Consider the following 23,941-nt stretch of genomic DNA (forward strand, 5'->3'; position numbering starts at 1 on the left):
CTCCACTGAGGTCACCAGCCAAAGTCTATAGTCCAGATCACGAGCCTTACAGTAAGAAAAACATGTATAGCTAGGTCCTAATTAGTATGACCTAATTCACGAATGCCATAAAGTAGTCACATGTGTTTGAATTCACAGTATTTGAAGTTATAATTATGTAAAATATAGTCAATGGTTCCAGCTTAGTGGAAATATGCAGTGCAAATTCGAATAATATTACTACTTCACAGGATTCATTATTTTTACTAATTGGGACCTACTTGTATGAGAGCAGCTAATATGTTATACAAATACAGTTAAAGCAGAAAGGAAACATTTACTCTCCTAGGTACCACTGTTTAGGAACCTGGAAGTATGCATTTTCATTCAATTCTTCAAAGTTTGTTTTATTACTGTTTGCTAATATAAGTACCCAGCAAACATATGCTTTAAATAATTTTTTTTTCAAAAATCAATGCAATGTACATACTCTACTACATAATGGAACATTGAGTTTGCATTTTAATTAATTTTGAATATAGGTATTTTAGCCTATCATAAAGCTTGTTAAAATATGAGAATACCCATATCAGTCAATCAGTAATCATTTGATAAGCATGTATTGAGCACCTACTATGCCAGGCACTGTGCTAAGCTCTATACAAATATTTCTACTGTAATGGAATGTTAACAATCCTGGAAATTATTAAATATGCATAGTAGTGCATAAATTCATTTTTTAAAAACATTGTAAAAACATTTTTTCCCTGTAAGATTAAATAGAAACGCTTCCCTTATTCCAAGGTCAGGTTTTTGCCAACTTCAATCATCTAGAACATAGACTAGAAGTAAGCAAGAGGGATGACAAACAATGGAAATCACCATCCTCAAACCTATGCACTGAAGTCCACTTAACTTCATAAAAAGCTCTGTGGATCCTCATTCAGAGCACAGTTATTCTTTCTTTAAATACAATTCCAGCAAATTTGGCTAATCTAGTTTCCCAGACCACAGAAGATTATAGAAGCTAATGCAGAAGAAACGGGCAGGCTCATTAACAAGTGCTGAAAACAGAAAGAGAATACCCCGACAGCAAGGTGGGCAATAGAAAAACTACAAAATTCTAATAAGCGCACATGAAAACTCAAAAAAACATAGCAGTCTGGGGCCAGTTAGTGTAGGAATCTAATAGCACCCCATTAGACAGCATGAAAGAATGGTTAAAATGTTGTTCAAGGGGCTGAACATAATGACTCATGCAGGATTCAGTCTGAATGCATGTGTAGATTTCCTGTGTTGTCTGAAGCTTATTGCTATACTAACATGGCATCCATGGGTTTTCCTGAAATAAACAATGCTTTCTCTGTGTTATAGTTTGCCTATCATGCAACCAGTGCCTTCCAGTTATTTCTGAGGCTGCAGCATCTCCTGGCAGCTTTTAGCTGAAAACTGGCAACAGACTGCTTTAGCCATTTGTTAAGTTTTAGACATAGCAAGGTGGTACATCCTCTTCCTCATCTTCAGAATAATTTTCATTCAGATTGTGAAACCATTCATTGTCATACCAGAATGTAGACACGGGTATTCAGCACCAAATGCTTCATGGACTTTAATAAAATTTGTAGTCTGTTAGGTTGGAACAATTTCCCAGAGATTTAAAGCTGTCCAAAAAGTCCAATGAGCACTAACTTACAGCTACATAAGACTCATTTGGTAACCCTGCATCACTTCATTAGAAATGGAGGTTGAGTTCCACAGGATGTCATAAATTTATCATATCGAAGTCTGTCATATCAAAGTCACCTCAGAAGTCAACTGAGAAATAACATAGCTTCTTAGGGAAATGTATCTAGAGCTTGAAGGGATCTCACAGGTCATGTAGTCCATCTCCCTCAATTTACAAATGAGGAAACAGGCTTTTAGAGGTCAAATAAATTTAGAGATAAGTATGAAAGCCAAGATGCAAACTCAAGTTCCTCTGGCTCTTAAGTTCAGTATCAACTTACACAAATTATTTCAGGGCCTTTCAATTAAAATACACAATTTTGTACCTGTCATTGACTGTACTAGTGGTCATCTAACTTGTTTTAATTGTTAAAACTATTGCCAAACATACATTTGCCTAAAAGACAATGTTTTGGAGAACTTACTCAAGAAAGATGCTCACATGGTAGTCAGAAGAAGCAGTACAAGGACACTCTCAAGGTCTCTGTGAAGGACTCTGGAATCGATTGGGTAACATGGGAGATGCTGGTAAAGAACCACCCAGCATGGTGTGCCCATAGTGCTGTGCTCTATAAACAAAGGGCAATTACAGTAGCTCAGAAGAAACATGAGATGCATAGATTTAGAGACATCTCCACCCACTCCAAATGTTTGTGTGGATTGTTTGTATCTGACCTGTGGTAGAGCATTCCAGGCTCATATTGGTCTGATCAACCAGTTGGACACACTGTACCTTGACTCTAACATAATGATGTTATTTGGGTCCTCTTCCAGAATGAAGGATAACCACCAACCAACCGACTTATTTAATGCAAGGCAAAATATATCCTAGTAGACAGATTGCTAGGAGTTGGAGCCAATAAGAAATTATTTCAAATTCTGCCTTTCTCCTCTACTAGCTTTGTGACCATGGGCAAATCACTGAACTTCTCTGGGTTTTTGTTTTCTCATCTGTAAAATGAAGATGATAATGATATCTAATAAGAATGATATAAAATTCAAATTAAATTCTATTTATAAAGTACATTGTAACCTTTAAAGAACTATATAAATGTCTATTTTTGGTAAGGAACATTACTAATAAAAAGGAGCAAGTGTATGTAATTGCAGCTGAAATTCATTGGGCTATCTCTCACATAAGGATAAGGACTGGACCTATGATACCATTGGTATAAGGAGCTTCCCAGTGAGGCATTTCCTGGGAAGAAGGTTATCACCTTCTCTTCAACATAGACCCTGCATCATATGGCCAGCATGTGTCGGATCTGAGGCTAGAACCCAGGTGTTCATTGTTCTGGGGCCACTTCTCTGTCCACTACACAACACTACCTTTAGAATTATTCTATGCCTACAATTCAGAAGCAATGAATAAATTCCGCAGTAAGATTAATTTTGTGAAGGAAGAGCATGATATAATATATGAAAATGGACAGAAATTAATGAACTGAAATTACTTCTTAGCACTACCATTGCTGGCATCATCTTAAACAAATTGCATTTGTACTCAACACCATTTTCCTCAGTCAGAGGAATGGGCATGATAAAACACATTCAATACTTTGCAGGGACATTGTATGAATTAGTAACTCTGGAATTCCTTAGGGAAAAGCACTTTTTTACTATTTTCATGCAGAGGGACTGTTTTCAGTGGCTTCATTGAACTGCCAGCTTCCTTAGAAGACACCTTAAAAGGTATTCTGGAAAAAAAAGCCAGCAAATTCTGACAAAGCTACTACTGAATTCTTCAAAGTGAATTTTTAATTTGGCTTATCAAAAAAGTGACATGGTCACATCTAACTCATTCTTGAATATACCTTTGCATGATCCATAATACAAGTGTGATTCTCTAAGTACAAGTCACTGGTGGGCCAGATGACAAAGATGAGAGAGACTGTTTTGATCAGGGAGGCCTTGGGCAGCCTTTCATTTTATAAGATGCAGATACTCATAAAGCTATCTAGAGACAGGGCCGAGTCTGAGCAGATGGACACTTCTGTTGTCTCTTGGACTAGTGATGTGAATCTGGCATTAATAGTTACAACTATGTGTAATTTTATGTGTGTATGCATATATATATATACACACACATATATATTACACATATATACACATATACACACATACATATATATTTTGTTGCTCAGTCATTTTTTAGTCCCGTTTGACTCCGTAACCCAATTTGGCTGTTTTTTGGCAAAAGATACTAGACTGATTTTCCATTTCCTTCTCCAGCTCATTTTACAGATTAGGAAACTGAGGAAAACAGGGTTAAATAATTTGCCCAGAGTCACACAACTAGTACGTGTCTGAGGCCGCATTTGAACTCAGGAAGATGAGTCTTCCTGACTCCAGGTCCGGCAATCTAGCTGCCACCTAGCTGCCCATGTACAATGTGTGTTATATACTACATTCATATGTGCTGCATACATATATACTATATATACTTCACACACATATAAATGTAAACATATACACACAATATAGATATGGATATACACATAGAGATATCTTTATATATATCATGTGTACGATGTAAATTTTGCCTCTCTTTTTATATGCATAGAAGGCAAAAGGATTAGAAAATATGCCTTCAGCAGCAAACAGTTCAGTTTTGTGGAGCTTTTTTTAAAATAAAAGTTGGTTTAAGAGTCACCTTCTACAAAGGGCTTTCCTGATTCCCTCAATTACCATCATACCTCCTAATCAGAATTACTGTATGCGTACCATGAGTATATACAAACACATCTAGATTCATATCGCCTTATCGAAACACATGTTGTTTCCATGTAGTAGAACAAACATTCCTTGAAGCCAGCAAAAGAACTATTTCATTTCTTTGTATTCTTAGCATGCAATACAGTGACTGGTTTACAGTAGGTACTTAATAAATGCTTGTTGAATTAAAGTGAATTTTAACAATGCCATAATCTCAAGAATAGCTAAACTATAGCAGCAGCTCACTTTGTTTCCCATTCTGGAATTGTATTGAGAATGGAAAGTTGTCTAATAGTCACTCATTGCTATGAGATAATTAATTATGGATAGACCCACATGATGTTTCTGTTAGAAAGAGAGGTCAAGATGCAGAAAGATCAGAAATCGTGTTTTTAGATCTTGAGGAATTCTATCCAGAGTGTGAGGAGCCTAGTAAAGTATGAAGAGCTGCCATCAATCCTTTAATTCCCCAAAGTCGACCAGATTATCTTAACATGTCATAAGCCTTAATCCATTCCTGACGATGTTACATCTTCTTATATACAACACACACACACACACACACACACACACACACACACCCCTTTAGTACATTGAGAGAATTGCCATCAATTTCCACAGATTTCATTTTGTCAGCGGTAATTTCTTTAAGTTCTGGGGTATTCAAATTTGTATTTCAGCTAGGCATGACGATTAGTCAGCAGCTGACTTGGCAGACTATCAAAAAGAGAACAAACCTGAACACTGTCAACTTTCCCATTGTACCAGGAGGGAAGATAAAATTATAGTACCTATAAATAGAAGAATCAGGTAAATGATGAAAACCAAAGGATCAGGGAAAGAAAACTTGGAACACTTCTCCAAATGTGCACTACTGAGCAAAAGGAACTGTTCTTTAGAAAGGACTACAATAGATCTGACCATTGTCTAAAGGAAATTAAAAATACACCAGGATCCATAATATGGAGAGCCACTTGCAAGCCTACCAGATGATTAGCACTTACTCTATTGGAGCTAAAGAATATTTTTACTTTGTTATGGTAATTCTTATCAGGCCACCTTCCATGTATTATACAATGCAAGCGATCTTTAAATTATTGTCAAAGTCTTTCTTAAAGAGAGCTTTCACAAAGGACATGCAATTCATATCTTCTAGGGTTGCTGTCATTTCTAGGCTAAGTCCCATGGAAATTCATAACTAAAAAAAAATGAAAGTCACAAAGATGCAACTGCCTTCATAATGCCGATGCAGCAGTTATAAATATTTCATGAACATTGCATGGGCAGGGGCAGATCTCCATTTTTATGAGTTAGAATTTGTACAGCTAAGTCTCAGGATTTTACTATTCATAATGCACAGTATGCCCTGTTAGAGCCATTCCATATAGTGCTTTTTAATATTTATGTTTAATGAAGAAATTACTGTTCTGAAAAGGGAACAAGCCTAGCCAAAGATTTCCCGTTACAATTTTAAGCATTGCTAAACTGAGAAGATTGCAATCCATAGAACTTTACATCATTGCTGCAGCTCTGTGCATATTGGCACAACTGTGAGTCATTCATGATAATAGATCAGAGACTGTTAACTTTAAGCAAAAAGACCTTTTAAAAAAAGGCTGTAATATCAAGTTCTGGACTTAAAATAACCTGAAAAATAAAGATATGAAGAGCAACTTTTCTAGTAAGAAAAATATTAATCATAAATGATACACTTTCCTTCTACTTTATAGGATGCATACACACACATGCACACATACACACGCTTTCACATATATATTCTGGAGTTCTTATTCAGAAAACATTTTAACTTGCTAAGATAATATTGGTTGCTAAGTTCAATAATGAATCGCTATTGCATATTTTAAGGTAATTTATCAAAGTGCATTATCAGTAGCTGTCAGAATACATTTTGAACTAAAAGTAATGAAAAAAAGAACTATTGTGTGTGTTGAAATCAAAGAACATGACTGCAGCTAAGTTGTTTTCAATGGCAAGGATAGCTGATTGCCCTCTAAATGATACTTATCCCATGAGGGAAGTAAAAGCCTGAAAAAAATCACAGGAAACAGAAGCATGAAAATGTCTATCCATAGCTTTTAAAAACATGCATTTGATATTTCATTTCATTTTTGTCATCTCGATCAATTCTTTCAAGGAGGTGAGTGTTGAAAAATGCCGCCATGATCACAGTGACATTTTAAAAAATAAGCTTGAGGTGCTGCTCAGCTCATGTATCTCCCACGACTAGATTATTTCACATTGCAAAGTAGGGAAGAATTTGCTTATCTTGATTATATAGTCATTTATGTCTTTTATTTGAAATTCATCTTAATGTGACTAAAAAGGAAGAAAAAGTCCTAACGGAATTTCTTCTTCTGATATTTCATCTAGGGGCAAATACTATTTTAAAGGATTTTCACTAATGCTTTCACTAATGCATTGTTGGAAAATTCCACAATAGATTCCGAAATTTCTAATACCTAAAGATAGGCTTTTGTTCCTGGGATTGGCCAAATGGAAGTTAGAACTTCTATCTTTCTTGAGTTTGTAATTTTGTTTTCACAATTTCCTTTAGGTGGTGAATTTGCAGTTCAATTTAAGTGTGTTAACCTTCATTAACTAATGAGTTTAGGTGCAATTCTGAAGAAGGATTTCAGGAAAAAATACAGGGTATAGTGTATTGTAAAGTTGGATTTGCCTTAGACTTTCCCAGTGCTCCTGTTGTTCTGATCCCCCTTTTCGATCACTGTATTTTAATTATGTACTTTTCTTATCTGACCTATTTGAACAGGATCCAGATATAGTGCGGAACATCTGTCGTTGGATTAGACAGGCTGTTCGGATTCCTTTCTTTGCCAAACTGACCCCAAATATCACTGACATCGTAAGCATTGCAAGAGCTGCCCAGGAAGGTAAGAAACAAGCCTATCTCCCTTGTCTTGTTACCCAGATATGTCTTAAACAAACTTCCATGTTAATTACACTAAAACAATTTCAAAACTAATGTGTGCAGATCCAGTCATCAGATATTTTCAGAACTTTTATCTTGTTTTTAATAAACTCAAAGGACATGATTCATTAGGAGTTTATCTGTACTTTGAGACAGATCTTAAAATGAAAAATAGATCTCACAAAAACTTAGGACTGGTACTTTATTTGATTAGAAAAGGACGGAACAACTAGTAAATGCACCTCTATTTGGGTCTGGGAATAAAGATTCCTGTCACCATCTGTCCTGCTTGAAAATAAATTCCAGTTTCAAATGTACAGAAGTATATAATAAACTCACGGTTTCAGCAATAGCATTCAAACCCTCAAAGCCAAAGATCCAGCACCTGTAACAGCCACAAATCTAAATAACATTCCCAAATCTCAGAAAATGTCAAAAGTCCACACTAGCCTCAAAATGGGGCCCACTTGGTTTTCACAACACCCTACCCATTGCTGGAACTTAATAGACATTTGCTGAAGAAATAATAAATGAATGGATGAATGACTTAAGGAATTTTTGAGTTTATATCTTATCCAAGAAATTGTTTTCTGAAATCCTAAGTATAGGATCCAGTTTTTAAAAAGCATTTGTGCAAAAAAAAATGCCTACTTCTTGTAGACCTGTATGGTAGAATCAGTACAAGGCCATTAAAAAGTCTTCTCTACCATATTTTAAGTTACAATCTCAAGAATAAAATCCCAAATGCTATTCTTTCTTCTGGGAAGATTCTCCTCCACTGTCACTGTCCTTTGACTTCTGAATCCCTATCTACCCTTTAAAGCCCAATTTAAATGGCACCTCCTCCTCAAAATGTTTCCTGATGTCCCCTGTCTACAAGGACTTTATCTCTTAGATCTCACATAGCACTTCATTTTATCCACCTTTAAAGCCTTTCCTGTGTAATGCTGAAGATAATACCCATTTCCATTTTATTTAGAACAGCAGTGTGCCATTAGTGGGGAGACTGCTGGAATTAGAGTCAAACCCTTCCTCAGAACTTACTAGCTATATGACTCCCCGAACCTCAGTTTCCTTATCTGTAAATGGGGAGGTGGAGTAGCGATTATTTCATTCTTTGTTTTTTCATCCTCATAGGCTAGCACAGTGCCTGGCACACAGTGCATGCTTAATAAATGCTTGTTGAATGAAGGTGTGATAACAATGTGCATTTATAGAGTTTTAAAGTTTACAAAGTTCTCTGTCTACATTATCCCCACCGATTTTCATTATTCTCTTTCCAGACTACACACTCCATAAAGTCAAGGAGTGTGCTTTTCATCTTTCCCAATACCTATACTCGTGCTCTACACTGAGTAGGCATTTAATAATTGTTTACCGAATGAATGTTGGATGGAAGTAGATGGGAAGGAAGTGGCGGTGAATGTTCTCAGAAGTGTGCACTGTTTCCATGCCCATTTCTATGCTTGTGGGCTAGAAAAGATTTCAATTAGTCTTGTCACCATAACTCCAAGTGAATGTTGACTTCTTTTTACATACAGGTGGTGCAGATGGTGTTACCGCCACCAACACTGTCTTGGGCCTGATAGAACTCAGAGCAGACGGCACACCCTGGCCTGCGATTGGTGTAGGGAAGAGGACCACATATGGTAGCGTGTCTGGTAGGTTTTGCCCTTCGCATTGTGTTGTGCATCCTGAGGCCTTCGGTAATCTCATAGTAGACCAGAATAGCTTGTCTTCCTTAATACTCAGCTCTTAAAATTCTCTACCAGTTGAGGTTCCTCACAGTCATGACAGATGGAACAGAACTGAGTGTGAAAACTTTCCTGATGCTCTTTCCTTTATGTTAGAACAGGATAACAGAACACCAGGATAGGACTCACTGGAAGATTGGGAAATTCTGCTTTTCTATGGCCTCTGCTTTTTCCTATAATTTCTCGTCATCCCAACAGTCACATTCCATACTAGACAGAGGCTAATGAAAGGATAATGTCGGGGGAAGTATCCAGATTACGGTGTCTATTAGAAAGACCAAACTACTTTTTTCTTCCTCTCATGTTTGAAGACTGCTCTCTTCAAACATAGTCTGCCCTAACTTCATCCAAAACAAACCACTTTAAAAATTCCCTTGCTAGATCCAGAGAACAAGATCTTTTGTGATCCAATCCTTGCACCTTCATGTGTTTTTTATCTTCTAGTGCCCATATTAAAATCTAATAATAATAGTAGTAGAGGTAATAAGCACAGCAACAGCGATAATAAAAAAAGTTTGAAGCCCACGATCTCGTTCAGTGTCTGCACTCACTAATGTATTAATTCATTGACCCGGCGCACTCTGTTGCTGTGACAACATGAACTAGGTCTTGCTGAGACAATGCTGTGAGGTTCTTGACTGTACTGGTATGGGGATTAGTCTCCTTGGTGATAGAGACAGTGGTAAATATACATAACATAATAGTGTCCCACTGTTCAAGAAAAACAGTGCTGAATCAAACCAAAACGTGCATATGGACGAGACTGGAGAGACCAAAATAAAGCTTCAGTCCATGCTGTGGTATTATGTTTAGAGAGCAGAAGGTGTGTCTAGGAACCCTGGTGAAAGAGTCCCATTATGGCTCTAATTGGATACTGTTTGGACCAACAGCGCAGGATAGGATGAAGCTAGAAAAGGGCACCTGCTTGGTCCGTAGCAGCAACCTTAAATTATGGTGACTATACACCAAAGTCTTAAATTGTATTGTTAGAATAACAAAGGTGGATGGTGTGTTTGTGTGCATGTGTTTGTGTGTGTGTGTGTGCATGTATGTGCTCAGGGGTGCGTGCACACGCACGTAAGAGACAGTTTGGGTTGGGCTCTAATGTGCACTATGTTTTCTGTCAGCCCATTTCAATTTTTCCAGCCTGCCATGTTGACAGCAAAAGAATAAAGGAGGTCACAGAGGGTGCTGAACATTAAAAATTAATAAAACAACTATTGCGGTAGTATTTTATATAAGTAGTACCATTCACGCTTTCTCATTTATACCGCAATTTCTGAATATTCTCCATGCTGTAACTCAGTCTAATAAAACTACAGAATTATAGCATTAGGGAAAGTCTTTTGTGTCACCATTTTTAAATCTACCTACACACGCATACAAACATTGGAAATCACAGCAACACCTGAAAACAAACCAGCTACACCTGAGGGCTAGTTAGTATTTCCATAAAATCTTCTATTTCTCAGGTTTGTAAATTCTGATATAAATATTCACTCAGGCTGTAGTGGATTTAAGTCTGTGTGGTACATTTATTTAAAAAACAAAATAAAAACCAACCAAAACCAAAACAAAATCACCATGATATTTGAAGGTTTGTCACTCATTTCAAATAGGGCCCATGAAAAGTCCCCTCGTGTTTAACATCCTCTGGTTTTTTTTTTTAAAAGGCCTGCACTATAACAACAAAATAGAGTTTCTCCCATTGAATGAAAAAAAAGCCTACTTTGATTTAAAGGTAATGTAATCTGAAAAGCAGTTCAGGCAGGGGTAACATATGTGTGTGTGTATATATGTATATGCATATATACATATGCATATATGTGTGTGTATATATATGTATATGTACATATATATACACACACATATATGTGGGGGGGGCAAAAATCAGTTCTATAATTGAGTATCTATAGTATTAGCAGTAACAAAACAAAGCCAAACACACTTGTGCTAAATAAATATTAGCTAATGAGGATGTTCAAATTTTAGGAGAGGTAACTAAGTATCTTTCTTGATAACGTGGAACATGGCTGTCAAGACTCAAAATGCTACCTCCAAGGAGAAAATCGTACGAAATAGGTCAGTTTATCTTTACAAGATTTACAAAATTTACCAAAGCATAGTGCTAATGTCTTTCTAAGAGTTCCCTTGAGAATTAGAATTTGTAGTTGAGTCCTAGAAGAGCTGCCTGAAAGCGAAGTACAGCTCAATTTCTGGTGGTTATACACCTATGCTTTCCCTTACTGGGGAAGAATTGTTTTCTCTAGTAGATTCCTGAGCTCTTTGTTGATCAGTTAGACATCTAGTCAAAACATACTGTGGTAGCAGCCAGGGGTGGGGAACCTGTAGCCTCAAGGCCACATTGTGGCTCTCTAGGTCCTCAAGTGTGGCCTTTCAACTGAATCCAAACTTCCCAGAACAAATCCCTTAATAAAAGGATTTATTCTGTAAAACTTGGACTCAGTCAAAAGACTGTATACCCAAGGACTTAGAGGGCCACATGTGGCCTCAAAGACGTAAGTTCCCCATTCTGTTTAGCCTTTCAAAAGAACAAAGAGGGTTTTTTTGTTGTTGTTTTGTCTTGTTTTAATGTCACAATACACCACCAAGAAATCATAATTTCCTTAAAAGGATGAAGACTTCACATCAAGCAGCAAAAATCTTATTAGATACACTTAATAATGATTAGGAGTCAGTCTGTCAGTCAGAAGGTGCAATTTAAAGTTCATCTCCTGGCATATACTAGCTTTGTTCCCCTGGGTAAGTCACTTCCAACTCTCAGAGCCCCTGGGCAACACCCTTGGACCATAAATTGCTGATAAGTCACTGATCTGAACCCAGGGAGATAGGCTTCTCACCAAGAGTTCCCCACCTCCATGAAATCACAGATCCACACAAAAAGCTGGAGTGTTAAGTATCCTCCTCTTCCAGGCATCAATTAAAGAAACTGCTTTCTTGAATCTGATTCATCTGAAGGAGTTTTATGACCACATCAGGAAAATAGTAATGGAATGAATCCATGAAGAGAAGGCATTTGAAGTAAGGTAATTTTGAACAAATCTATTTAATGAGAGGAGAAAAACATTTTTCAATGGCTCATTCTGTCTTGAAAACTTTGAGAATGACTAACTGTTCTATTTGAGGCTGATTTGTTGAATTTCATGAAAAGTGTCATTATTTTTCTTCTTGTGGTTTTCACATTTGGACACTGTTTGAAGATACTGTCTGATAAAGTAAATGATTTCAACGATATCCATTTTTATTTAATGATAAAACTGCCAACTTGTTGTTACTACTATTTCTGGGACGGGAAATTGTCTAGGATGAAAGAACAATGTGTTTGAACTTCTGGGACCTTTATTTATCATGTAGTACACATACAGAAATCCTTTATATAAAAGAGCTAAAAAATAACTATTACATTTACTCATATGAATAATAGCTTATTCAAAACAGAGCTGTTATAGTCTATAAATAAATAACAGGTGAATGGAAAGTTGTCTAATTTTCAGCTAGGTGGTGCAGCAGATAGAGAGTTAGGCCTGGAATGAAGAAGACTCATCTTCCTGAGTTCAAATCTGGCTTCAGACACTTAGGAGCTTTATGACCCTGGACAGGTCACTTAACCTCAGTTTGCCTCAGTTTCCTCAAATGAGCTGGAGGAAGAAATGACAAACCACTCCAGTATTCTTGCCAAGAAAACCCAAATGGGACCACAAAGAATCAGACACAACCGAAACAACTGAACAACATCTAGAAAATTGTCCACAATATATCATTTCCTCCCTTTGGTCTGTTCTGTGAGTTCTGTTAACTGTTCCACCATTCCTTATGATGACTTTTTTTTCCTTTTAAACAAATATAAGAAAGGATAAAGTGGACACTTTGTTAATAGTTTTGCAAACTTGTGCTTATCATTGTAAGTACAGATGTACAAATTACACAATGTGAAGAAGCCTTAATAACGAATCAGTGGTTTTGAATGAAAGTAAGAATTTAAGCATTGACCCTCTTCCCACCCCCAAAGTTTTGGGTTCTATTTAAACAAATCTTTAGGAGTAAATTTCCAACTCTATGCGTAGGAGCATAGCAAGATAGCTTTGCTTGCTCAGTGTCGTACAACCAATTTCATATACAATACATGAAAAAGCACAACCTTTCTTGTCGTCTTGATAATCTTATGATTATCATTTCTTTAAAACTGAGAATGAAAAAAATATATTGTCTCCTAGAAAATCAAGAGTTGTGGTTGAATTTTATTTGTATAACAAATAGTTTCATACATACAAACAAGACTGTTTGAAGGATCATGCTGAAGTTCTTACATCAAATGTGAATATAAAAAATCCACATGCAAAAGAGTTTTATTTTATTAAGTAACTCTTAATGGGATATATTATATCATATTTATATACACATAGAGAGAGTGTGTGTAAGTAACACAAGGACAAAATAATGAAAATAGAACCTACTTTCAAGGAGCTTACACTTTACGGAGAAGCAATAATAGGTACACAAATTAGTAAATGAAAAATATGTACAAATTAAACATACAGTATGGTGGAAGGCAGGGCATGGAGAGAAACACCAACACACTGGCAGGTCAAGAAAAGCTTTGTGTTATAGCAACTGGCATCTGAGCTGAGTCTTGAAAAAAAGATAATAATAACATTTATATAGTGCTTTAAATTTTGCAAAACACTTCACATATGGACTTTTATATAATTATAAGAGCATAGATACTGTTTACCAAGCTCATCTAAATTATAGCCTATCAAGTTAAGACGTGTTGCCATCAGTAGCTATAGAAGTTTCACTTTTAACATGGAAAATAAAAATAACTATCAAATTTAACAAACCAAAAACATAAAGAAAAATCCTAAAAGGCAGAATTTTCACTGCCTAGTCCCTTTTCTATCAGACTACTGACTTCTGAGCACCACCATGAACTAAAACTTTGATCTGCCTTCTATTCAAATTTGTGGAGACCTAACGATCTCAGAAGTTTCACTGATAATAATTATTAATGCCATAACAGTATAAAGGCTGTACTTGGACAAAAAACCAACAACCACAACAGTCTAAAGGATATTTATCAAATCAAGATGCTGCATTCCATTTTCCATTATAAATTATCAGTTCTGTTGAGAGCAGCTCAGCCATTAGGAAAAAAAAAAACCCTCTCATTTAAATAATGCTCATTTGAATATATTCATGTAGAGATTCACAAAGAATTCTCTTTTCTATTATATTGTCTTTGCTGCTGCCTGATTTTCTCAGTGTACGGCCGTCATTGGTCTGTGCAGGAGATCAGAGCCCTAATAATAGATTTTTGACAGCGAGCTCGCCTGCTACCTGCCCTACACAAATCCTCACTGTTCATGTTTGCTTCATGGCAACAAAGCAGACAGAAGGAAAATGCCAAGTGCTGAGTTTGAGGTACAGCCTTGCCATAGCTTGACATTTCAGCAGAATAGCAGTTTATGAGATGCATAATTTTTCATCTGGGACTCAGCTGCCATATTCATAGAAGCTTACAGCTCATCGACTGACTGGAGCTAGGGCAAAGGTGGAAAGCACAGATCAAGGTCTACATCCCTTCCATAGCTATTTTAATATAACTATAATTCTGAAGATAAGATGATAGGACCAAATGGCTTTTTTTCTTAAATAAGCTAAAAGACTTACTGGATCCTTAGTCAAAACAAGGTTGGAAGGGGCTGGAGGTAGGAGTGGATATAATAGAGGCTTGGTCAGTTCCTAAGAAAATATTTGCTAGTCTTTGTTAACCAAAAGACTATGACAAGCACATTAAGGAGACTTCTTACCTTTGCAGCAGTGATAATGAATTATTAAATCTCCTTCCTGTGTGTGTATGTGTGTGTGTGTGTGTGTGCGCGTTTCATAAAGGATGATTTCAAGCTTGAAATTAATCAAAAATGTTCTATTATGAAAGTAAAACTAGAGAGTATTGTGTCTCTGAGATTGAATTTAAATATTCTCAGATTCATGCATATCTCCTGTACTAAAAAAAAAAAATCAGTGTAGGTACACGTCAGTGACTGTTTAATTTAGAACTACACATCTCTGTAAGCTTCAGAAACAGTTCACCATGTCACAGTCTCATACAGAACAATGCTACAGTACATTGGATTAATTAAAGAAGCCTTGCAGAGAACTGAGTTCTCAGTATGTCAAGATTTCAGTTTTATGTTAAATATTTTCTAAAGGCCAGACCCTGAAATCTCAGGGGCTGTACCAAGCAGTGAGCTGTGAATTTAACCATAGGCTAACTGCTAATGATAAGGAAAAGAGTCCAAGTTGAGGCAGCTGTAATACAGTCATTGGATTAGGCTATCAATCACTCAGCTCCCCAAGGAACAGGCAAAGAAGACAAAACAGTGAAAAGGGAAATTAGGAAAGGAGGGCATGACTAGAATGAGATTCCTAACCATCTTTATCCATTAGTTGGCTCGAATCCCCAAAGCCTCAGACAGAAATGTCCAGTATTCCTCTGACTTGGAACCCAGGGTATTTATTCCCATCATTTAGAGCACTATCAAATTGCCATTAGCTTTCCTTAGTCTCCAGTGATCCTGGAGGTACCTGGACACAAACATCTGATATACAGAGTGCGTTTTTATAATAAGGAATTAAATGAACTTTCAATTTTTGGACATTATGGAGTCATAATGCTCTATTGTTTCAGGGTTCACTGATGATATTGGGGGGACATATTGTATTTTCACTTGCGACGTGCTCTCACCTTCTATTGAAGTTGAGCATAGATGATAAAAGGCTACAAGCATTAATCATGTGGGTATAAATAATTAAGTATATTATTTCCAAAATAAAGCCAAAGGCTTTATAAAAGAAAAATATTTTATCTAATAAATATTAGTACACCTATACATCTAATCTGAATCCAAATGGTAGGAACCAAGTCAGAGTTCATTTGTGGCTAACATAATAAATAGAACATATAATCCTAGGTTTCCTCATAAAAGAGATCATATCACACCATTGACATTCAGTACAGCGAGTACACACAATTGGATAGACAAAATTCACTCGTAATGGATATTGAGAATAATTTATGAATACTAGTCTTCCTTTGAAAAGGAAATAGGTGTATGGAGCCGACAAGAGTAAAGTGAGATCCACAACTATAAAAGGTATTTTGGGGGGATTTTTTTGGTTCATTTATTTTAAAGCTTTGGCACTAGTGCCTGGAACATAGTCTACCTGATAAAAGCTCATTGATAGAAATGAAAATAGTTATAGGGGAGGGACTACCACTATGATCTGATGGCATATGAAGGATGAGGAAATGCCCTCTGCCAGTGCAGGCCGGGATCAACTATAGAACATATAGCCTTACTGTGTGACAATCCTAGAGCATTGGAAGGTTGGGACTTGCCTTAGGTCATGAAGCCAGTATGTGTCAGAATCAAGACTTAAACCTAAAGTCTTCCTGGCTTCAAGACTAACTCTATTATATACTATTTTAAACTGCCTTTCCTATATGTGAACATAGAGGATAATCATTGCACTGACTAATCCACCAAGATAAAGTGACTTTTAATAACTAATTTACTGGTGCATTGACAGAGCAACAAACTTCAGACTTTCAATTTTTTTTCTTTAGCTGCTTTTTTTCTTTCTACCTTAACAAGTGATATCTTAATCAATAAAAAAAACTTAATCAACAAATAATTTTTTTGTTATTGAGTCATTTCAGCCATGTCTGACTCTTCATGACCCCATCTGGGGTTTTCTTGGCAAAGATATTGGAGTGGTTTGCCATTTCCTTCTCCAGCTGATTTTATAGATGAGGAACCTAAGGCAAACAGGTTAAGTGACTTGCCTAGAGTCACACTGCTATTAAGTGTCTGAGTCCAAATTTGTACTCAGTTCCTCCTGATAGGGCCCAGCGCCCTATTCACTGTATCACCTAACTGCCCAATCAACAAAATATGCTATGTTAAAAAAGAGAAAAAAGTTTCTCTCACTTGTACTGTTATTTTCAGATGACCAATTCTCTCCCCAGCTGGATCATAAACACTTGAAATGAAGATTGCGTCATATATTTCTCTTACTTCTGTGGCAAACAAACAGTGGTGTGTAAGCTTCAGGAGGAGTTCCTCTTGTTGAAGTCTCACATAGAACATTGCTATGGTATGTGGGATTTGGAAGAACCCTTAGAAGAGAAGCTTCTTGAGGGCAAGAAGCATTTCGTCTTTATCTTGTATTCTCAGCACTTAGCACATGCCTTGCATGTACAAGGAACAGTGCAAATGTTGATTGAAATTAATTAGGAATACAACAGACATTCAGTAAACATTTGCTTGTTTAATTCATAGTTGTTGCAAGTTACCAGCTATCCAGGATTTGGGTCCTATGATGGAAAATCTAAAGATGCTCTTTAGCTGAGGGAATCTTGGTAAGATACGAACGATGTCATTCATGCAAACTACCTCCACAGATTCACCAGAGGTCTGAATTTGAATAAATCTAACCCTACTTAGGTCATATTACTGGATTAGCCTCTGAGTAATAATTTTCATATTAATGTATAGCTTGTTTTGAGATGAGGGTTTTTTTAAAGGTGCTTTTAACTTTTGTTTGAATATTTCATCTTACCATTAAAGCACTGTATATTATTCTTTAAAATTATACAGGCTTAAGTTTCTATTACAAAACAAATGTTATGTCCTTATGTGTTTTTACACCTGTTAGATACAAACCAGTGAAAACTCACTTACAGGGGAAAAAAATCATATCCTCATTTAGTCAACAAAAGCATCACAATTTTATAATTTACAGCCACAAACTCATAAAACTTTCATAGATGACTGTTAAAAAGAAGTAAACGTTTCACCTCAGGCTGCACCAAAACAGGGTGCCAGGGTTCTCTGCTATCATGGCTCCCAAGCAAAGGAATCCTGAGAGAGTCAAGTTGAGACCTTTTTTCAATGCCAATATGACAGTTTTGCTTGCAATTCAAATAATGTCTTGAAAGTTACACCTTTTCAATTATTTATTTTCCCTGAAGATCAAGAACTTGCTATGTGACTTTAGGTAAGTCACTTCCTCTCTAAGCCTCAGTTTTGTTTTGTTTAATCTTGTAAAATACATTAGTTAAACTACATAATCATTATAGCTGGCATTTATATTTGCTTTAAAATTTGTAAAGCCAAGACACTTTACCTGTATAATCCCATTCAAGCTTCATAACACTTCTATTTATTACCCTATGAAGGAACTATTCTTGTCATTATTAAGTGATTTACCCATAGTCACAAAACTAGTAATTCTCAGAAGCTGGATTCAAACCTGTCTTATTTATTTATTCCAAGGAAAATACAAAGGCTGGAAAGCACAAAATCCCTTACATAAATGCTAAAGTCCTTTATACCCCTAACATTTTATTGAAAGTGTAAAAGTTAATGAGGAAAGCTGAGAAAAAAAAATCTTAATGCTCCTCCTTTGTTGCACTTATATCTCAAAGGAACAACACAAAGAGAAACCCCTTTTTACAAAATTTTTTAAATGCTGTTTAATTTTTTATGCAAATAAGCTTCCCTGAGGTAGAGAAAAATGATCTGGAAATATTGAGACAGTAGTATTTTGAAAATGAATGAGGGTTATCAACTTTAAACCAACATGAGAATATCCAATCATTGAAATTCGGTTTTCTTCCTTGAATTCTGATCTCCAACTCACCTTGCATGTTGCCTATACCTTGTGCATTTGTGCATAGACATATGAGGTCATGGGCTTTACTGTTGGTTCCTTCCTTTCATTTTTCTCATTTAGATTTCCTAATTTATCTACTGCTATTCTTCCATTTATATTGTAGCTACTATCTATTATACCTATCTTAGAAAGTTTACCTAGGCAGTTTCTTCCCTCTCCTCTTTTTCAGCTTAAAGTCCTTTTGATGAGATTTGCAAGATCTTAGGCAAAGATATTCTTCATTGCCCTTTTTAGGCAGATTTCTTCCTAACCAAGAGTCTATTGTTCCCGTATTTTAAATGATCCAGAAATTCAAATATAATTCTCAGACAAGATCTCAGCTTTACCAAATTTCTTTTCTCTTTCTCTTCTGAATCCCTGTCTTCTGTGTGCAACTATGATGAAAACACCACCTTTAGCAAGAAGTTCCTCAGTTTCTTGTCTAAAACTATGTGATCTTTGGCAATACTCTCAAAGTTCCATTTTGAGTATCATTTAAGTCCACATTAATCATCAGAAACCTGCAGCAGGTATGGGAGGTTCTCAGATAAGGTTCGGATCCATACCCTAGGAAAACAGAAGCCCTCTCTATTGTTAAGAGGACGACAGCCTCAGCATCACTTAGAAGGGAACTACCAAGCTTAGCTGTATCTCTCTTCCTCTTCTGAGCCTATCAGTATGGTCTTCACCTGATATCATCTGTGTATCTATATTATCATTCCTTCAAGGACAAGTAGCTCCTTCTTTCTCAACTTCCTCCATCTTAGGGAAAGCTTTATATCTTTTGCTTAGCTGCCAAACGTTCAGTGGTTTTGCTCCTTCCCTTTTTACTATGTATCACACTCTTATTCCCCCTAAACCCCTGAAATAGGTCAGGATTCCCATCTTCCCTTTCAGTTCCTTTTTCTAATATAATGGAGGTCTGTCACAGACAGAGTGCCTCTAATGGCATTTCCCCAAGTGGAAATATGTTTGTAAGACTCTTGATTCTGGAGAAGTCATGATGATGTGAAATGGATATGCCTTGGAGAGACTGTGGAACATGTACAGACATTCTGTACATTTCTCTGACTGGTTAACCATGCGGTAAAGAAGAGACTCTTTGATTATCTGTGGAAGCATCCAAAAAGACTTGCCAGCAATGGCCAATTCTTCTTTATTTCAGTGGATTTTGTAGAGCACAGGAGCCTCTTTACTCATGTGAAGGAAGGTGAAGGAAGTAGAGCTTATAATCTCATGAGTTCAAAAGTTTGAGTTTATAGCCAGCACAGCACTGTTGCCCTGAGGAACAAGGAGTGACCTTTTCTCAGGACCTTCTGGACTCCAGCTCAATGATAACTGAGACGAACACTCATCCAGAGAAAATCCTGCTGGTAGACATTTGATGGGACCAATACTATGCAGGAACTGAACTAAGTTAAGCTTAGCCATTGTTGATTATGGGAGAGTATGGTTCTGAGGTAGAGGACCAGATTAGAATTTTCCAAAAATCAGACATGACAGACCCATAACAGTTCCTGAATTGGGAGTAGAAAGGTATATACATATTTCTCAGCTGTACTTGGCTACTTTACAAAAGTTGATTATATCATAGGATATAAAAACTTTACACACAGAAAAGCAATAATGTTTTATATATATATGTATATACATATGATAAATATATATCCTTTACTAATCACAATCCAATAAAACTATATTAAATAAAGAAGCCCTGGGAAAGTATTAAAAACTAGAAACTAAATAATTTAATCCTAAAGAATTGTTAGATCAAAGAACAAATCATAGAAATGATAATTTCATTAAAGATAATGATAACAATATGACAAGAGTATCATAAAAGGAGGAGTTTTATATTTCTCTAAATTTATACTTCTCTAAATACTATTATTAAAAAGAGACTAGATCAATGAATTCCAACTACAAATATTGGAAAATCAACAATTTTTTTTTAAAAATCCCAATTAAACACAAAACCAGAAATCTTCATATAGAGGAAGTAACAAAATTGGAAACAAAAAATTTAATTAAATAAAATAGGAAATAAAAAATTAGACAAAATGTTAGCTAATTTGATGAAGAAAAAGGAAAACAAAATTATGAGTATCAAAAATGAAAAAAATATAATTCATAAATTAAGAAGAAAGGATATTATTAGAAAATATTTTGCCCAACTACATGTCAATAAAATTGACAGCCTAAGTGAAATTAACGAATATTTACAAAAACCACAAAATACCAAAATTAACAAAATGAGAAATAGAGAATTTAAATAACCTCGTTTCAGAAGAAGAAACTTCCCAAGAAGCCAGATGGATTTACAAGTGAATTATATCAAACAAATTCAAAGAATCCCCTCTGGTATTGAGGGAGATGTTTGTATATTTACTCTTCATATAACATCAAATCAAAGAGCTACAGATACACATTTCAAATCTGATCAAAAGTAAAGGACTTATTCTAAATAAGTTTCAGATGATCTCAACAACAACAAACCTAGCAAATGCCCACCCCTCAGCCTGTCGCTTTATCCATTACTTACAAGAAGTTCAAAGACAATGAAAGGATATATCTGATATTTTCTTAATGTTATTAAAAATGTGGCAACTGTCACATTAATTAATTAACTCTTAGCCAGAACATTTAATAGGAAGGCAGTAGCTCCTTCCAAATGTCATGACTTGGGTATCAGTGTCTTTCCTACTCTCTCATATTTTTGTAAATAGCATCTTGGTAGACAGAATCTCCCAAAAAGGCCTCCTACAAATCAAAACAAACAAAAAAATGGTACTTAAGTTAATACTTACAGGAAGCTAGACAGTGGTGGGATTCAAATAAATTAACAACGGTCCTCTGCCCTAATGACCATTTTTTTTGAATCAGTCACTTCACTTAGTAAGCATTTATTAAGTACTGGACAACCTCAGTCCAAATCATGCATAAGTCACTAATCATGTGAGTAGGGAGCAGATCTCAGTTTTTTATTTTTGCTCATCATATATTTGACATCATCTGGGCTCTGACACTTCACAGAATTTCAGAATTAGTTGGTACCTCAGTGGCTAGCTAATCTGAATGCCTTGAGAATATAACAAAAAATATAGAAGTCCCACCAGAAGGAGATGCTTGAGCAATTCTCCATCACAAAGTAAAGCTCTCTCCTCACTAGTCTCCCAGGCCAGTTTTTTCTCCCACCTCTTTCCCTCCAATTCATCCTGCAAACCACTAAATGAGCCAACCTTCCTAAATTGTAATTACCATCATGGGATCAGAGATTTAGAGCTGGAAGGAACCTCTTAGACCATCAGCTCCAAATCCTATATTATTCAGATAAGAAACTAAAGTCTGGATAAGGTAAATGACTCATTCAAAGTCATGCCCTGTCCCTGTTTAAAAATGTGACATTATTCCCCACCTAACTACTTAGCACTGTATTACAGACTATCTTTTATTCATCTCATTGTTGGTACCATTGTCTTGTCTCTACTAACTAGAAATCTTAACTTCTTGAAATAAGGGATTATTTTCTATTTCTGTATCCCCAGCAGTCCTGGACACATAACAAATATCTTAATATCTAGTTGTTGCTTTAACTCCTGTAAATAGCCCTGCCCAAGATTCTTAAGGAAGAAACTGAGAGCTGGTGTTAAAGCTATTCTTAAGAACATCTAGGATACATTCATTTCAGCAGAACACCTACCATCAATTATCCTAGGAAACCTTGAAACAGTCCTTTCCCTCCCTCCTGTTGCCTGTTTTGCACCCTCCTCTTTTGGGACACAATAGGCTCTGACACTATCAAGCAAGAAATAAAGAAGGGGAGAAAGTAGGCTATTTGTACTGAAGAGAGCCTACTTAGATGGGAGGGGGTGGTGCTAAGTGTGCTGGCATCTTTTCCCTCACTAAATATAAACCAAACCAAAACTTAAGCCTGACAACTTTTTACCATTAGCCTTAAAAATTCCACAACGTGTTTCACTGATTCACCAATCTGTAAGCCATCTGTTGAGCTCAGAGTTGTTTGGCACCTATTGGAAAGCCTGCTTGGGGGAGGGGGGCAGTGTAACAACAATGCTGCTTACCACTACTGTGGCTGTGTAAGACCAACAACATCAGCAAACAGAAAGGCTGCCAGAAGAGGTCCTTGGATCTGCTTTTCTAAGGAAAGCAACTTTAAGGGGTTAACAATCTTACTTTAATTAAACATACATATACCATTGCTGCCAGTGGCTGTGGTGCCCAAATGGCTGGAGATGGCGGAGAGTGAAAAGAAAAACACAGGCCAGGCGGAAGAGTGAAGAACAGCTCCATTTATTTAACTGAGGGACAGGGCTTATATACCTTTTAGGCAAGCAGAATGAACAAATCCATGTGCGAGGCATTTGCATAATGCATGACTTCCTCCTGCTTTCGTTCCACTTTTGCCATAAACAATATTGTGTTAATAGCCCACAGGTGGTATTAGCACATGTGTGCCGTGGGGGTTTTTGAGAGAGCACGTGTGTACCAAGGAGGCTTGAAGAGCCTTCATTCTGAGCAGCACGTGAATGCTGAGAAAGGGATACAACACAAACAAAAAAAAGAGTAAAGAAGGTAAATTTGCGCCCACCTTAGAGAGAACCCTGATTACAAGCGCCATTTTAACAACCGGTTTGCCAAACTCAACATAAAATTAGGTATCAGTTCTGCCAAACAGGTGCGAACTGGCTAAATCCCATCTCTGAAGCTAGGGATTCCAAGAGGTGACAATGAAGAAAGAGCCCATGTAGCCATTCTTCTTGGGTACAAATGCATGGATACAGGAGATAAGGCGTCAGATATGAGGAACAACAAGCAAGTCAGTATGGCAGGACTAAAGAGTTTATGGAGAGGAATACTGTGGAAGACTGGAAAGATGACAAGTTATAGGAAAAAGTCATTTTTACGTATACTTCTCTCTGTTCAAATGCTGATCCTCCTACTGCTACACTATTGCTTTCTATAAAAATACAATAAAAATAGTTAATGTTGATAAGATAAAACTGAATTAACTAAGACAAGTAAATTTGTTTATTTTCCTGCTCAGGATCACAGCCTT

At 36.4% G+C, this 23,941-nt stretch overlaps 1 protein-coding gene across 1 annotated transcript in view; it reads left to right on the forward strand.

Moving 5' to 3' along the window:
• Window positions 1–23,941, forward strand: part of DPYD (dihydropyrimidine dehydrogenase) — a 1,113,082-nt gene that overhangs the window by 822,657 nt on the left and 266,484 nt on the right. Inside the window, exons 17-18 of the mRNA XM_036769110.1 lie at window positions 7,211–7,331; window positions 8,911–9,030. Of these exons, the coding sequence (XP_036625005.1) occupies window positions 7,211–7,331; window positions 8,911–9,030 (241 nt within the window). The remainder of the gene's footprint in view (window positions 1–7,210; window positions 7,332–8,910; window positions 9,031–23,941) is intronic.

This window comes from Trichosurus vulpecula, chromosome 7 (genome assembly GCF_011100635.1).
Source record: "Trichosurus vulpecula isolate mTriVul1 chromosome 7, mTriVul1.pri, whole genome shotgun sequence".
Classification (NCBI taxonomy): domain Eukaryota; kingdom Metazoa; phylum Chordata; class Mammalia; order Diprotodontia; family Phalangeridae; genus Trichosurus; species Trichosurus vulpecula.